Here is a 16,590-nt window from a genome sequence, read left to right on the forward strand (position 1 = left end):
TTGCAAACTCAACAAGGGGGGACCCCACTGGATGGACATTAACGACACCTGTTACACACCATGACCCTAAAAGGAGAGAGCAGGACCAATCAGGGCTCAGCACGGTGGACGCAGACCAGTCAGACCGCCAGCTCGGAAGAAGGACGAGACGTCATAACCCTCAGCTGTTCACCACATTTAGGGGCTCAGCTCACATTCCAGCAGCAGCCTGGCCCACTGACATATACAGTGTTTTACTGACTGGACCAAAGCCTCTCTTTTTCATCTCCTTAACAAGGCCCACAAGTCTACTATTTCCGCTCTTACCTAGTGAGTGTCAACGAAAACACTGTGACACATCTGCTCAATGTTTTTCGAGAGAATTGTATGATGTACAATTTCAGTAAATGTCTTAATCACTTTTCAGATTTCTCACAAACCCTGTTCTTTAAAACAACAACACCATTAATCTAAATTTACAATGACCAATGCACCTTTTTGTGTGATTTCAGAAATCATGACTGATCAGAACCTTGATTCAGAATTCTTTAGTGTCAAATGGATGCACTGAACTTGCTATAATTAAACTATTCTGTTTGTTAAAAAAAATACAATTTAAATTAAAGCTTTACCTAAAGAAAAATATTTAAATAAAGAAGACCATTGTAATTGCATTTTAATGGTCTGACACCTTTGTAACACCCAGACATCTTAATAAAACAAAACATTCCCTTTTCAATTCTCATCTCTAAAGCATATCAGTCTGGCATTTCTCAGGAAGCATCTCACCATTTTTTAGGAGTTCCATCTCAACCAATCGCATAATTTGACTTGTAGGTCGTTTTCCTTTTTTCTAGCAGCTCTTATTTGGAATTGTGTGAACTCCAGGCTCCACCCCTGGTCCCCAGACCCCACTCTTATTTAAGGGGTCCTCTCACCCTCCTCCTTTGTCCCAGTGGAAGCATCAGTCTTGCGCTACAAATTGGTGAGTGCATATTTCTGTATATTACTACTTATTTCTATGGAAAACATGAGACTTTGTGGGGACTAAGTGTCCACATTTTAGTTATTTGAGTACATCTTAACCTGGCGCTGACCAGACAGAGCTGGTCTCTGACATTGGATGATATAGTGTTTTCTACCTGGATGGGTTGTTTGTAGCTTTATTGAAGCATGAACTAGAAATACACTTCAAACTGAAGTAACTGCTTATTGGAATGGATTCATGCTATCTCTCCAAAATAATACAAGACATTCAGCTATTCAGAAATAAATGATTTATCATCAGGTGTTGGTGGGCAGGGTGCCGGCAAATACAGTGTAATAACAGTTACCGATACACTGACCAACGCTGGTTTGGTCAGGAACATTGAGACAGAACTAAATTGTGTCTAATGAATGAAGCCATTATAGGCAGATGGAGCAAGGAGCCATGCTGTAAACAGAGGTGCTACAATGTGCCGACAGCTGCTCTCTGGGTTGGCTCCAACTCTCCCATGTCTGAAATAGTTCCAGATAGGGATCCATGGAGGTCAATGTGGCACTTGGTGTAGCTGTGCATGGAGCAGCCAGGGGTGGAGCTTAAAATAGATAGCTGGTCTTGCTTCCTGCTTCCACTGATATGCCCCTTTTTGGAGCTACCTAGGCATCCCTATAATGTCCCAGGAACAATCATGACAGCTGATACATAGTATCAGTAACTTCACAACATGTTTGGGACAAAAATAACATGGGATACATTGTAGATAGCTGATATTTGAAATACAAGGAATTGATAACATTTTCAAAATAGTTATAAGACAAGTTGTACGAATTTGACTACAGTAGTAAAATAAATATATTATTCCAAAAGACAAAAAAAATGCTGTATATCGGATGCAAACATTTTTCATGTCAGTACAGTAATAAATCTGTGGTTGTGAACAAACCAATTAGGATAGGCTTGCTTGAAATTCTTTCAATGGTGGGGGGCGGGGGGGTTGCAGCTGTTCCCACCCCTGTGTCTCTCTGTCACACACAGACCATCCCAGTAAAGCCTAACCATGTGTGACGACGACGAGACTACCGCCCTTGTGTGCGACAATGGCTCTGGCTTGGTCAAGGCTGGATTTGCCGGAGATGACGCTCCCCGTGCAGTCTTCCCTTCTATTGTTGGAAGGCCCCGTCACCAGGTACTGTACCATAATGTAACTGGGGCGGGTATAGATTGTGTCATTGTACGGACACACATTTATAGGGGGAAACTGTCAAAAAGGGTGCAGTATGTTAGTATGCAGTCTGTCATCTAGGCTACAGTGATGATTGTGTCACTCCTAACCTCTCTTCTTTCTCATCCAGGGTGTGATGGTGGGTATGGGTCAGAAGGACAGCTATGTAGGTGATGAGGCTCAGAGCAAGAGGGGTATCTTGACTCTGAAGTACCCCATCGAGCATGGCATCATCACTAACTGGGACGATATGGAGAAGGTTGGTCCTAAATTACTACACACTTCTTACAACATCTTGCTGAGTTTTGGCATTGACTTTGGCACAAGACGAGAGTGCCAAGAGAGCAAGATAAACACATGCAGCATAATAACATAATAAACAGGGAACTCTTTCGTATCCTTGCAGATCTGGCACCACACCTTCTACAATGAGCTGCGTGTGGCCCCTGAGGAGCACCCCACCCTGCTGACAGAGGCTCCCCTAAACCCAAAAGCCAACAGAGAGAAGATGACACAGGTACTTTTAAATCCATTATTCCCCCCACTGTATTTCAAATCCACGTCTTCTGTTAGAGCATAACAGTCCAGCAAACTTCTGAAATGTCTCTCTTATTCTTGTGTTTTAGATCATGTTCGAGACCTTCAATGTTCCTGCTATGTATGTGGCCATCCAGGCTGTCCTGTCCTTGTACGCCTCCGGTCGTACCACCGGTCAGTATTCCAGGACACTGCCTTTTATGTGTACCAATGTCAACCATGGATAGTTGCTATATTACTGATACAATATGTAGGTCGCTTCCTCACATTAGTCGTCAACATAACAACAGGAGACAGCTCAAATCAAGGTGATGCACACGAATAACAATAGTGTTGAGTAAGTGAGCTGTTTAGTTGTCAGAGATAGCGAGATTCATTCTTCCTCTGTTGTCAAGGACATGTTAATCCCTGTTTGGCAGGGTGTGTGGCACACCTGTAGCCATTGATGTCAGCGGCATTGTTTGTTTATGATGTGACAAATGCTTGGAGTGATTCCCATATAACAGCTGACCATTCCTGTCAGTCATTCCTGTCAGTCATGTCTGACTGACTAGCGCGCCTTGTCTGCTCCCTATAGGCATTGTGCTGGACTCTGGTGATGGTGTGACCCACAACGTCCCCATCTATGAGGGTTATGCTCTTCCCCATGCCATCATGCGCCTGGATCTGGCTGGCCGCGATCTGACTGACTACCTGATGAAGATCCTGACAGAACGTGGCTACTCTTTCGTGACCACCGGTAAGGAGAGCTAACTTCTGTCAATGACGTTATGCCTCATTTTTTATACTATTGTAATTTCTGTGTGTTTAGAGAAATCTCTTGCTGTGCAGTTCTGTAAATGTTCTCCCTCTCATCATTGAAACGTGCCCCCCTTAGCTGAGCGTGAGATTGTGCGTGACATCAAGGAGAAGCTGTGCTATGTGGCTCTGGACTTTGAGAATGAGATGGCCACCGCTGCCTCCTCCTCCTCTCTGGAGAAGAGCTACGAGCTTCCTGACGGTCAGGTCATTACCATTGGTAATGAGCGTTTCCGTTGCCCAGAAACCCTCTTCCAGCCTTCCTTCATTGGTAAGTCATACCTACAGTATGCATTATGCATTATGGTTGCAATACAATGTGTTATTACATTTAATGTTTTTGTGTTGCCGTGTCAATTAATGGACTTCTGTAATATCTTCTACCAGGTATGGAGTCTGCTGGTATCCATGAGACCGCCTACAACAGCATCATGAAGTGTGACATTGATATCCGTAAGGACCTGTATGCCAACAATGTGCTGTCTGGTGGTACCACCATGTACCCTGGTATTGCTGACCGCATGCAGAAGGAGATCACAGCCCTGGCCCCCAGCACCATGAAGATCAAGGTGAGGGACAATCCCGCCATGTTAACCATCACGTTAATTGTCATGTTCCGATTTACAGTGGGTCTACGTGAAACTAAGCAATACCCTGTACTCTGTTTATCTTCTAGATCATCGCTCCCCCGAGCGTAAGTACTCTGTCTGGATCGGTGGCTCCATCCTGGCTTCCTTGTCCACCTTCCAGGCCATGTGGATCAGCAAGCAGGAGTACGATGAGGCAGGCCCCTCCATTGTCCACAGGAAGTGCTTCTAAACAATCAACCCCCCCCCCCTTCACCCATACATTCATACTGTGTTGTTTACTGTATATACATGTACTGTTGTAATAAAAATAGATCCTTTTAAGTACATTTGTTCTAAACTGTTTTCGGCATTGTTATAGGCCTATCAAGATGCCATTTCTAAGGTCTTCGAAATCCAAGTTAACAAACAGATTACCGACCATTTCGAATCCCACCGTACCTTTTCCGCTATGCAATCTGGTTTCAGAGCTGGTCATGGGTGCACCTCAGCCACGCTCAAGGTCCTAAACGACATCATAACCGCCATCGATAAGAGACATTACTGTGCAGCCGTATTCATCAACCTGGCTAAGGCTTTCGACTCTGTCAATCACCACATTCTTATTGGCAGACTCAACAGCCTTGGTTTCTCAAATGATTGCCTCGCCTGGTTCACCAACTACTTCTCTGATAGAGTTGAGTGTGTCAAATCGGAGGGCCTGTTGTCCGGACCTCTGGCTGTCTCTATGGGGGTGCCACAGGGTTCAATTCTCGGGCCGACTCTCTTCTCTGTACACATCAATGATGTCGCTCTTGCTGCTGGTGATTCTTTGATCCACCTTTACGCAGACAACCCCATTCTGTATACCTCTGGCCCCTCTTTGGACACTGTGTTAACTAACCTCCAGATGAGCTTCACTGCCATACAACTCTCCTTCCATGGCCTCCAATTGCTCTTACATGCAAGTAAAACGAAATGCATGCTCTTCAATCCATCACTGCCCGCACCTGCCCGCCAGTCCAGCATCACTTCTCTGGACGGTTCTGTTATTTATTTATCTTGCTCCTTTGCACCCCAGTATCTCTACTTGCACATTCATCTTCTGCACATTATACAATTTGAGTGTTTAATTGCTATATTGTAATTACTTCACCACCACAGCCTATTTATTTCCTTACCTCTCTTATCCTACCTCATTTGCACATGCTGTATATAGATTTTTCTACTGTATTATTGATTGTATGTTTGTTTATTCCATGTGTAACTGTGTTGTTGTATGTGTCGAACTGCTTTGCTTTATCTTGGCCAGGTCGCAGTTGCAAATGAGAACTTGTTCTCTTCTGGTCTAGCTGGTTAAATAAAGGTGAAATAAAAAAATAACAAATACCTGGTAATGCTGGATCACAGAAATACCCCGTCACAAGGAACAGACAGCAGCCCTGCAATGGTGTTCATGGGAAGACGTACAAAGACACTACTTATAATGAGTGAAAATCTTCTGAGACCAGCGATGGAAAACAGGCAAAGTACTATGACACCTCTGCTAAGGATCTCACAGAGCTGCAATGAGATGACAGGGGGAGAGTTCAGCCACTCACAGGACAGAAACAGTGGTGGCAGAGGGCCACAGTAGTCAGACCTGTGGAGCAAAGGTCCTATGAGGTGAAGACAGAACCAGGACAAGTCTTCAGGAGGAACAGGCAACACCTGAGGAAGAGCGGAGAAATAGAGGAGGATTTCCCCACTTTTGAGGAGCCTGGCACATAGCCAGTAAACAGAGCACCAGCTGACGCCCAGCAGGGTGCTGAACACAACCTGGAGGTGAACGCTGCACATCAACATGAAGATCCAAACATCTCAGGTCAAGCACCTCTTGATGTAATCAACACAAGGTCTTGTACAGGTCTTCTGATGGCCCTACACCTGAATAATGAATGGACAGTCAGACAGTAAACAAACATTCAGTTCACATTTAAGTTTATTGCAGACATGGACTACAAGCCAAAGTTAGATGGAGTCTGCCCTTGTAAAAAAAAAAAACATGTAGCAATATTGATGTTACTCATATTGATGTTACACGGGAAACGGAAACCAGTGGTTACTTACTATAGTAATGTGCTGGTTGACAACATGCCTAGTAAAGTTTGCTTATATATCTTTGTCTGTCTTGACTACAATGCAAATCATATTGAAACAGACAGCAGGAAGGGGCAGAATAGAGGAGGGTATTGTTACAAGATTACGGGTGAGTAAGACTTTAAATGTGATATGAAATAATCCGACAGGAAAGTGTGATTATTGCCAGGAAACAGAGACAGTGGAGCATGTTTTTTTACAGTAGCTGGTGGGTGCTTTATATGCACCACAGTCAGTTATGATTGCATGTCAACTTATATTTACTAAATAATTATAAACATATGTCTACTGTATGATGTTTTAATAGAAAAGGGGCTGAGTTAGGATTTGGTTTCTCAGTCGCTGGCCCACACTCCAGTCCATTAGGTCGCGGTAATGCACCATAATGTTGGATGCCAACAGCCGATAAACCCCAACGAAGAAGAAAAATAACATTGTGTGGGTCTTAATATTTTGAACCCACTCTAGCCAATCAGAGCAGAACATGTAGAAACGCGTTTGCCGTTTAAAAGATGTGCGGAAATATATTTCAGGGAAACGTAGTCTGCAAGCAATATAGCTAGCTAAATCATATCAGATTATATAAAAACAAGAGAATAGCTATGTATTCAGATAAATGCTAGAATACAGATTTAGGCATACGGTAATATACATTAGTTATGGTTAGCTAGCTATGAGAATTGTTAACGTTAGATGATATCGAACGTGGGCTAGTCACACGAGAATGATCGCGCCTAGCTGGGTCGATTCTGCTGGGACTGGATAATTGGCAGTGACTCGGCGGTTGCTTTTAGGTCGACCAAGCTAGTTGTGAGTTACGTGTAGAATGATTTGGTATGTCAAGTTAGCGAGATTGTTTTGAATGAGAAGGGCATACGCAAAGCATTGTTGGCGATTTAAAAGGAAGGAGACGTGCGGACGTGGGTTACGATAACTCATTTAGCTGTTATACTGACGCGTTAGATTCAAGAGGGATAATAGTAGCTAAGCATAGACCTGCGCGTTGGCTAAGTTGGTACAGTATGTGTTGAAAGTTTAAGAAGGCACAGTGAAAGTAATTTGTAAAGTTAAAGATGAAGGGAATGGAAAGAAATGTGATGCGCCTGGCTATTGTGCAACACCTTCGTACTGCTTATGGGATAAAGACTAAGAATTGGAACAAAAACAAAGCACGCACCAGCTGCAAGTTGACAGCTAACAACAAGGTAACTAAGTCTATTTTTGTTTAGCTTACAAGCTAGATAAACACCCAAATGCTTAACGTTACTCTTAGACAGAATAGTCAAACTTTGGTTGTAAAACAGTGCCTGAATGAGTCAGTTGGTGGGCTAAGTAGCTAACGTTAGCTAGGTAAAATTCCATGTTTGCAAACCGAGAAACATTGTTACGGAAGTGGTTTGTTTTTGTAACAGATTAGTGTAATTTAGGCAGCAGGTTAGGATAATTCACGTCTCAGGTTATAACAATGGTAACGAAGTGGTGTGAAAAGAGTCCTTTTGAGAACCATTCTGGCTGACTAGCTAATTTGCATTCAGTCTGAGCACTTTTGTTAGCCTGTCATTGTGATTCACGTTCATTGTTGGATTAGTCTGTCCGTCTGAATTGTGTTGGGGGTTCATAACTAGCTAGTTAAGTGCATCAAGATGGCCACCATTCTTCCTGTACCCAAGAAGGCAAAGAACTGAACTAAATGGGGGTGAAGGTAGGAAACATCTCTACTTCACTGGGGCCCAACAAGGGTGTGTGCTCAGCCGCCTCCTGTGCTCCAGTTCACCCACAACTGCGTGGCCATGCACGCCTACAAACTCAATGATCAGGTTTGCAGACAACACAACAGTAGTGGGCTTGATTACCAACAAAGACGAGACAGCCTACAGGGAGGAAGTCAGGGCATTCGGAGTGTGGTTTTTGGAGAAAACAACTCAGTCAACGTCAACAAAACAAAGGAGATGATCGTGGACTGTCCACATCGAAGGGACAGCAGTGGAGAAGGTGGAAAGCTTCAAGTTCCTCCTTGTACACCTCACAGACAAACTGAAATGGTCCACCCACACGGTGTGGTGAAGAAGGCGCAACAGCGCCTCTTCAACCTCAGGAGGCTGAAGAAATGTGGCTTTTCACCCAAAACCCTGACATACTTTTACAGATGCACAATCGAGAGCATCCTGTCAGGCTTTATCACAGCCTGGTACGGCAACTGCACCACCCTCAACCGCAAGGCTCTCCAGAGGGTGGTGTGGTCTGCACAACGCATCACCGGCGGCAAACTACCTGCCCTCCATGACACTTACAGCACTCCAATGCCACAAGAAGGCCAAAAAGATCTTCAAGGACAACAACCACCTGAGCCACTGCCTGTTCACGTCATCATCCATAAGGCGAGGTCAGTACAGAGGCATTAAAGCTGGGGCCGAGAAGCTGTTTTTCAGTCTCTATCTCAAGGCCATCAGACTGCTAAACAGCCATCACTAACTCCGAGAGGCTGCTGCCTACGTTGAGACCCAATCACTGGCCACTTTAAATGAATCATTAGTGACTTTAAACAATGCCACTTTAAATAATGCCACTTTAATAATGTTTACATAGCTAACATTACTCATATCACATGTATATACTTTATTCTATACCATCTATTGCACATTGTCTATGCCACTCAGCCATCGCTCATCCATATATGTATATGTACATATTCTCATTCACCCCTTTAGATTTATGTGCATTAGGTAGTTGTTGTGAATTTGTTAGATTACTTGTTAGATATTAGTGCTGTCGGAACTAGAAGTACAAGCATTTCACTACACTCACATTAACATCTGCTAACCATGTGTATGTGACCAATAAAATTTGATTTGAAGTGAATTGTTGCAAATGATTCAAATGATTGACAATAGTAGACACATTTGGCATACATAATAGTGCAGTGGACTGTTTAAGTGGGCTTGGTGCTGAGACGGTAGTACAAGGCACATGCTTGCCTTTAGGCAGTTAGCCTAATTTGATTTCAGGCAATTGGTTTGGTCCATTAAACTTGTACTTTCCATGGGGCAGGTGAAAATTACTGGCAGAAAATGTACCAAGTAAAAGGCACAGGGCTGTCATTATACTGTAGTAGGCTATAGGCTGTTGTTTTTCAAAAGCACAGCTAGGCACCTATTTTCCAGTCTCCCTCTAAAATACTTAGCGGATTGTTTGACGCTTGGCAGCCACAACATAGCGCTAGCTTGTATTTGATCAGGTGATGAGTTACTAACTACTTCCTTGGGTAGGGGAATGCCTAACTGTTGTAAAACGGCTTTCAGAGCCTTCTGTTAAATGGGGACAAATCCCATGTAAAAACTTGTGCCCTTTCACAGACATTTCCGTGGCGGGAAGTTGGATGGGATACCAAGTCGAAGCTTATTAGTGAGCTTAGGCCTATGTAGGATAATTTAACCAGCTACCATGCAAAGCCTTCCTTGTTGAAATCAAACATGAACTTGTTTTATCATGTTTTCCAGGTGAAAGTGTTTGGTGTACCGCTGGAGAGCCTTCTGCAGTACAATGTGGAGAATGCGAATATACCATGGTAAGATAAACACCTGTCTTAGCTAGAACTTGTACTTTCTAACAAAATATTTTGTCGTCCTTCATTTGTGCGTGTTAGGCCAACATTCTCTGTCCTTTTTTTTGGCTCTAATGTTTCTCCCATCCCCTTGTTCTCCAGCTTTCTCATAGATGCATGTGCAAGTCTGCTGGAGCATGTGGAAACAGAGGGCTTGTTCAGAAAGTCTGGCTCTGTTGTTCGTCTGAAAGCACTCCGGGTGAGTGATAGCTGGAGATTGACCTTGCTATGAATAGGAAGGCCCTGGCTGCTGGAATAGTTAAACACAAGGCCGGATTGTTTTTTTCTGTGCAGGTGAAGTTGGATAAGGGTGAGAGGTGCCTGTCCACTGCCCTGCCATGTGATGTGGCTGGCTTGGTCAAGCAGTTCTTTAGGGAGCTGCCGGATCCCGTTATGCCTACAGAGCTGCATGATGCCTTCCTCAAGGCCCAGCAGCTGCCCACAAAGGAGGACAGGACCTATGCCACCCTGCTGCTGTCCTGTGTACTGCCTGACCGGAACATGAGCATTCTACGTTACTTTTTTGGCTTTCTCAACAAAGTCTCTCAAAGGTATGATTTCACAAGTTTGTCTCATTAAATAGTATAATTTCACACTGTACCATTTTGGACTTGGTCAATCATTATTTCTCAATCTGGTTTTGCTTTTTCTCTTAGGAGTGGTGTGAATAAGATGGACAGCAGTAACCTGTCTGTGATCCTGGCTCCCAACCTCTTACACGCTGGAGACGGGGCGGACAAGATGAACGCCAGCACAGAGAAACGCCTCAAGCAACAGGCAGCTGTGGTCCACTGCCTTATAGAACACGCTTCAGACTTCGGTAGCAGTTCAAACCTTGTTATTGTAGTGTCATCAATCAACTGGTGATTGAAAGTTAAAAGGGGATGTTCATAGCAAACCGTGTCTAAATGTGTCTCTGTGTGGTAGGTGTGGTACCTCAGTTCATCATGGAGAAGATTCCAGCCATGCTGGGCTGTGAGGCAGATGTTCTGTTTCCTACTCTTGAGCGAGTAGAGGACTTGGACACAAATTCAGGGGCCAAGAGGAGATGCAGGCGCAGTCTAGGGGGTAAGATACCCTGGAAGAACATTGCTCTTAGAATTTGTATTTTTTTCCAGCATTGGGTCATCTTTGAAATTATATTAAATGATCCAATGTTATAGGCTTATTCTTTCTCCTCTGTAAATCTCCATTGAATTTCAAGATATGGAATGGTTTTTGCATTGCAGATATGGTCAATGGAGCTCTGAATAAGTTAAAAACAAATAGAACACCCACAAATACTCCCCAGTCAGACAGATATGGTAGGTACCGAGGTCATGTTTCTGCCTCCTGCCGTCGAATGAGAGCATCAATGCCCCGTAGCTCTGACACATTCATTTAATTCAGCCTGCAACAGGGAATCAGCTGCTTGTCTTTCACAGAAATGCAACTCTTAATTGAAATTTGTTTTCAGATGTTCTTTTCTTTTCAGCTTATGTAGTGAATGCGTAGTAACACTGTCTTGTCATTGTTTTCCCGCTATTACATTAGTGATTTGATGCCTGCCCAAATTGTCTTGCCTACTCTGCCTGTGTGCTTGTTTTTGGCTTTAATTTTCTTAATCGACGCTAATCAAGAATTTTAGCGAATTATTTCAGCTGTTCTGAATATTTATCTGTGGGAGACTATGGCCCAATAGTGAATTCATTCTTGTGATTTTTATTTTTATTTTTTACCCCACCAGTCTTTTCTTCTGCAACTCCTGTGATAATTACTCCCAGCTCCAAGAGAGAAATTCCTTTGGAATCTGGTCATAGTTATGGATTCTCCAACAAGAAACGGCGATCCATCAAAAATAACCTTGGTGTAGAATTATTTCCTAATTCTCTGTTTGGTGGAAGCTCCACTCCTGGACCAGGTAACTCCACAAGGACTCACAGCCGTATTTAATCAAAGTTATTTTTTATTTATTTTTTTACTAAAAAGTATTAATGTGCATTGAGTGTGTTGCTCCTGTTTTTCAGGATACCTTGACCCAAGTGCCTCAAAATCTCTGGACTCCTCCCGTAATGCTTTGGCCTTAGTTGGGAGATCCAGCGGGCAGTCTGCCAGCTCTGCAAGGAGAAAGAGCAAACGACTGAGTCGCCGACATTTTGTCGACAGGTACATACATCATGTGGTTTATCAAAGGCTATTTCCTGATCCTATGTGGAATTGAAAATGTATTGCTCAAGCAGATGACAACTTATGTCTAAGCTGATAACGATCTCAAACACACCAACTTTTTCATGTCACACTTCTCTCTGTTGCATCGGAGGAGAGGCCTTCTTATTAAATGTTTATATTGTATAATATTTATAACTTGACAATGGTTGAAACAGTATGTTCTTGTCTGTTTTTCAGAGTAGAGTCGGGGAAGGCTGGTTGCTTCTCTCCCAAGGTCCCCAAGAAAGAAAATGTTCGCAAGTCCCTGCGCCTTCGCTTCAGCCTGGGCAAGAGCAGCAGAGATCCTGTAAGTGCAGATACCCATGTATGACCTCACACTGATTATCTGCCCCTCAAATGGGAGGAAAAGACTCTCAATCCCAGTCTTGACGATGACCCCCCCTAGCAAATTGACTAATTGTATTAATCAGAATAAATCATCTACATTTATGCTTGGGGTGCAATTGTAAGGTACAATTTTGCACAGTAGCACTTTTTTCTCATCTTTTTGGGTTCTTTTTTTTTGGGCTGTTGATTTTATAACAGTTTGGGCATATGTTTACTTTCAGTAATGTATGCTCAGTTAATAAATTGACTGGAGAGCATTTTGAGGTTGTGAGCTTCTACTTGACGTAAATCAAACGTTCTTGTTTTCAAGGCGAGAATTCCGTTATTTCTGCATGACTGTTCTGTAACATTTTATGTTTATATTCTCAATTCTAGGATCTGAAATATTTAATATAAGTGAAATCTAACATTTTAAGACTTTAAAAACATTTAATATTAACCAAATATTATATTTACCTAAACTGAACTGTAACTTGGTTTATGCATGGGTCACTTTATAATGGCATACTGATGTATATTTGCAATTTAATAAAACAATATTGACCAACACTAATTTCATCTGAGTAACTTTTTACCATACACCGAAGACCCTTAAATTATGATGCATCAGATTTTCAAAACAACTTTATTTGTCAAATGCGCTGAATACAACAAGTCTTTACTGTGAAATACTTACTTACAAGCCCTTAATCAACAGTGCAGTTCAAGAAGAGTTAAGAAAATATTTCACATAACTTAACAAGGTTTTAGTGTAAGGCAACATTATATGATTGACTAAAAAGTATGACTCCATCCCAACAATGTAATTTCTTATTCCATGCTGGCGATTCAGAGAGAGGGTTCAGAGTTCATTGGTTGGCGACTTGCCACTCCAGAGAGCACCACCAGTTTTTGCTTCAAAGATGCCAAATTTAGCCCTACTGTTTTGCAAAACAAGAGTGCAGCAAAGGGTGAGTCGCTTTTTAAAAACCTACTAACATAATTTATAATGTACTTTCATAATTTGTGCTAAGTGCTAAAGTAATGCATGAAATGGATCAGTGTTTGTTGTCCCTTGTGGGAAGTGATGTCTGCTAATGCCCACTGCTCCACAGGCTCCAAGTTTTACAGTAAGTCAGAGGACAACCTGCTAACCCCCATGTGTGACGGCAGTGACCTCCGGACGTCTTGGAGTGGGGAGACCCCTGACGAGGGCCATGTCTTCAGCGGAGGCTCCTTCACCGAAACCCCCATTAACATGTGTCTGAAGAACAACTACTACTCTGAGCCTGCCATCGTGGTGGCCAAGCCCCCCATGGTGGCCAGCTTCCCCAAGAAGCTGTGCTGTGCCTCCAGAGCTGAGAGCCTCCAGAGTGAGTGCTCATTCAGCCAGACTCTGACCAGGCCCACCCTGCTCAAGATCAAAAGAGCCTTCACTGAGTCTGGCAGCAACCTACAGGGAGTACTGAGGGATGACTGTGCCCCCTCTGAAGGGGGCAAGGCAACACAGCCTGAGAACACTCAAACCGATTCAACTCCTTCTGAATCTTCTACACTCAAAGGTGTGTCACCAAACAAAGAGTGTTCTGGCATGCCAACTCCTTGGAGGCATCTGGCTGATGACCAGAACATTACATTTGGTCAGATTGAGTTTGTTCCTCTGTCTCCCTTGTATATAGATAGTGCCCTGTTTGAAGTGGGAGGATGTGGCAGTCTGTCAGAGAAGGCCTGTGACTGGTCACTGTGTGCTGGTGACAGGTCTGTAGCGGAAGAGGCAGATACTGTGGCTGAGCAGGTGAACTGCAGCAAGCTGATCGATGCCCTGGACATCCAGAGCCCTGCTCACTTCACACGCAGCATTGCTGCTGGGGTCCAGTCCACTCCATACAGAGCTTCAGGGCTGGAGTACTTTCAGGAGCTCAAGACCCCTCTTCCCCCTCTGGGTACAGTGCCTGTAATGGTACATGTTGAGGCTGTGGCATCCCCAGAACCCAGTGCCCACCCCCAGAGGCAGGAACAGCAGCTGTTGGAGCTGCCTTCCCCAGGCATCCTGGAGACCCGCAGGCTAAGGGTGGTAGACCACATCCAGCGCTTCAATAAGCTCACCCTGTGTTCACCCAAATCACAGGCCAAAGCAGTCAGGTCCCCCCTCAAGTTCCAGCGTACTCCTGTGCGCCAGTCTATCCGCAGGATCAACTCCTTGCTGGGGGACAGGTGGCCTGCACCGGCTGGTATCACCTCCTCCAGCCAGGTAACCACCATCCCTGTGGGAGAGGCTGTCAGCCTGGAGAGTGGCCTGTCTGCTGGGGCTCAGCGCCAGCCAAACGATCAGGGTGGCCCCACACTTGACACGGTCCGCTCCACAAAAACCTGCTCTCCTCCAGTCCCACCCAAGAAGCCAGCCAGAATCACCGGCAAACCTAGGAATTACACTCTAAGCGACGTGACCAACAAGGTACAACTGAAGGCCAAAGGTGTGACACCTGTTAAAGACCCAGGAGGTGAAGGTGAGAGGTCTGTGGTACAGCAGGTGGCTGAGAAGGATGTGTATTACTACAGAGGCTCCCCCAGGAACCTCCTCAACGAGGGCAGACTGCTGTCAGCCACCAAGCCCATAGACCTCTAGTCTAGTAGAACTCAACCTTCACTATGCAGGTCTCCCTATCTGGATATATACTGTCTCATTGTATAGCTTCAAAACATTCCCTCAATTTTTATGTCTTCAGTTGTTTTCAGGGATTTAATTTATTTTGCATCTTAGATGCTGTTCGTTGAGTGCTTGGGGTGACTGATCTGTTGCATTGCCTTACTAGTTTACTCTGTTGGTAAAATAGTTTTGCACATGCATATCAGTGTAAAGGAATGTATTTTTTTGAAGGTGTTTGTAGTCTGTTAGACTCGTGTGAAAGGCAATTGCTGAACGGTTGGGTGTAAGGCTTGAAGGTGTTCGAGTTAAAGGACAACACCACTTTATAACCAGTTATTATGCTGTTCGTATATGCCCCACCATAAGATCTGAAACTAATTTGTCTGGCATACTGCACGATTCCTAGTTTTTGTCATTTAAGTTTCTGCACTGCCCTCATCTACAGTATACTGCAATTCCCAGGTTGCGTTTCACCTACCAGGATGCAATGCTCCGTCCAGTCAACAGTTAGCTTTACAAGCTTCATCTGAGTGCATTTCATATTATAATGCTTGCATGTATATCATGCTGAATATATGTTCATCCCACTGTCACCAATCAACTGCATTACACTCAAATAATAGAATTTAGATGCTAACGAATGCGAAGCACAAGTTAGTGTATCTGATGGTTAGCTAACATTCTAGCTAGCCTGACTGCTACATCCTAAATAGTTTTTTTGCAACAATAACAGCTGAGTTTATTCTTGGCTACTGTCTTAAACCACAGTCCAAACAACATGTAGGCCTGTTAGAACACATTTATTATGACATTTACAGGCAAATCACTATGGAATCCTAGTCTCTCATTTAAGCCTGTATTTTTTTTTTTGCTGACATTAGCAATGCTAGCTAAGTAGCTAACAATGTTCCATTGGAAGTAATGTGCTCAACAATAGCTGCCAAATATAGCCTTTGCAACCATCCAACAATATTAGGCCTATTGGAACTAATGAGAATATAGTCTATTTGGAGCTGCAACTTTGTTGTTGGTGGGAGTGGTTTTGCCAAATGCAATTATGGCAATTTGAGCCTTGAACAACAGAAACACATGGATGTAAACTAGCTATACATATCTATAGGTTTTTGAGCGTCTATTTATTTACAGATGTTATTAGACAAAGACAACCGAGCAACATATGATCACAACTAGATGGTTTATATCGATAGCTGAAAATGACTGTCCATTTATTTTATTAGTCATTTCAGGGATCCTATTTGAAAAAATAATCTGGTTTTGCGTATCACTAAACAGTCAATATACATGAAATCATGAAGTCACACAAACTGTGTAAAACATCACTAAATACTTCATAACAACCCAGATGTTAAAAGTGGCGGAGTTGCCCATTAAGGTTTTATTTTTGCTTTTATTAATTTTTTCATTGCTGTCCTAATTTGGTAAAGGTCTATGAAACTGTTTCCCTGCTTTTATTTTCTATAATTACTATGTTAATTTGCTTTGGATTAAACATGTGAACTGACCAAGACACCTTCGGGGGGAATTTATTAATAAAACTTGTCAAGCTGTATTTATTTAAAGCACCTCTGCATTGCAGTCTGA

The 16,590-nt window shown here is 43.3% G+C and overlaps 1 protein-coding gene and 1 pseudogene across 4 annotated transcripts; both read left to right on the forward strand.

The window, feature by feature from the left end:
* The first annotated feature begins 845 nt into the window (after positions 1-845).
* LOC118362449 (actin, alpha cardiac muscle-like) lies at positions 846-4,432 on the forward strand (annotated as a pseudogene).
* A 36-nt stretch (positions 4,433-4,468) lies between these two features.
* LOC118362450 (rho GTPase-activating protein 11A-like) lies at positions 4,469-16,558 on the forward strand. Of its 4 annotated transcripts, none has more exons than XM_035742786.2 (12): positions 4,469-6,335; positions 9,724-9,791; positions 9,930-10,026; positions 10,122-10,378; positions 10,484-10,647; positions 10,755-10,895; positions 11,057-11,131; positions 11,554-11,727; positions 11,834-11,972; positions 12,213-12,321; positions 13,195-13,312; positions 13,457-16,558. In XM_035742786.2, exons 1-12 carry the CDS (start codon positions 6,204-6,206, stop codon positions 14,965-14,967), a joined length of 2,985 nt encoding a protein of 994 aa, XP_035598679.1. In that variant the 5' UTR covers positions 4,469-6,203; the 3' UTR covers positions 14,968-16,558. The 4 variants fall into 4 exon arrangements, with proteins under 4 accessions (XP_035598679.1, XP_035598678.1, XP_035598680.1 ...); XM_035742785.2 differs by lacking the exon at positions 4,469-6,335 and adding an exon at positions 6,678-7,431; XM_035742787.2 differs by lacking the exons at positions 4,469-6,335; positions 11,057-11,131 and adding an exon at positions 6,679-7,431.
* Positions 16,559-16,590: the final 32 nt, after the last annotated feature.

This window comes from Oncorhynchus keta, chromosome 29 (assembly GCF_023373465.1).
Source record: "Oncorhynchus keta strain PuntledgeMale-10-30-2019 chromosome 29, Oket_V2, whole genome shotgun sequence".
In the NCBI taxonomy this organism is placed as follows: domain Eukaryota; kingdom Metazoa; phylum Chordata; class Actinopteri; order Salmoniformes; family Salmonidae; genus Oncorhynchus; species Oncorhynchus keta.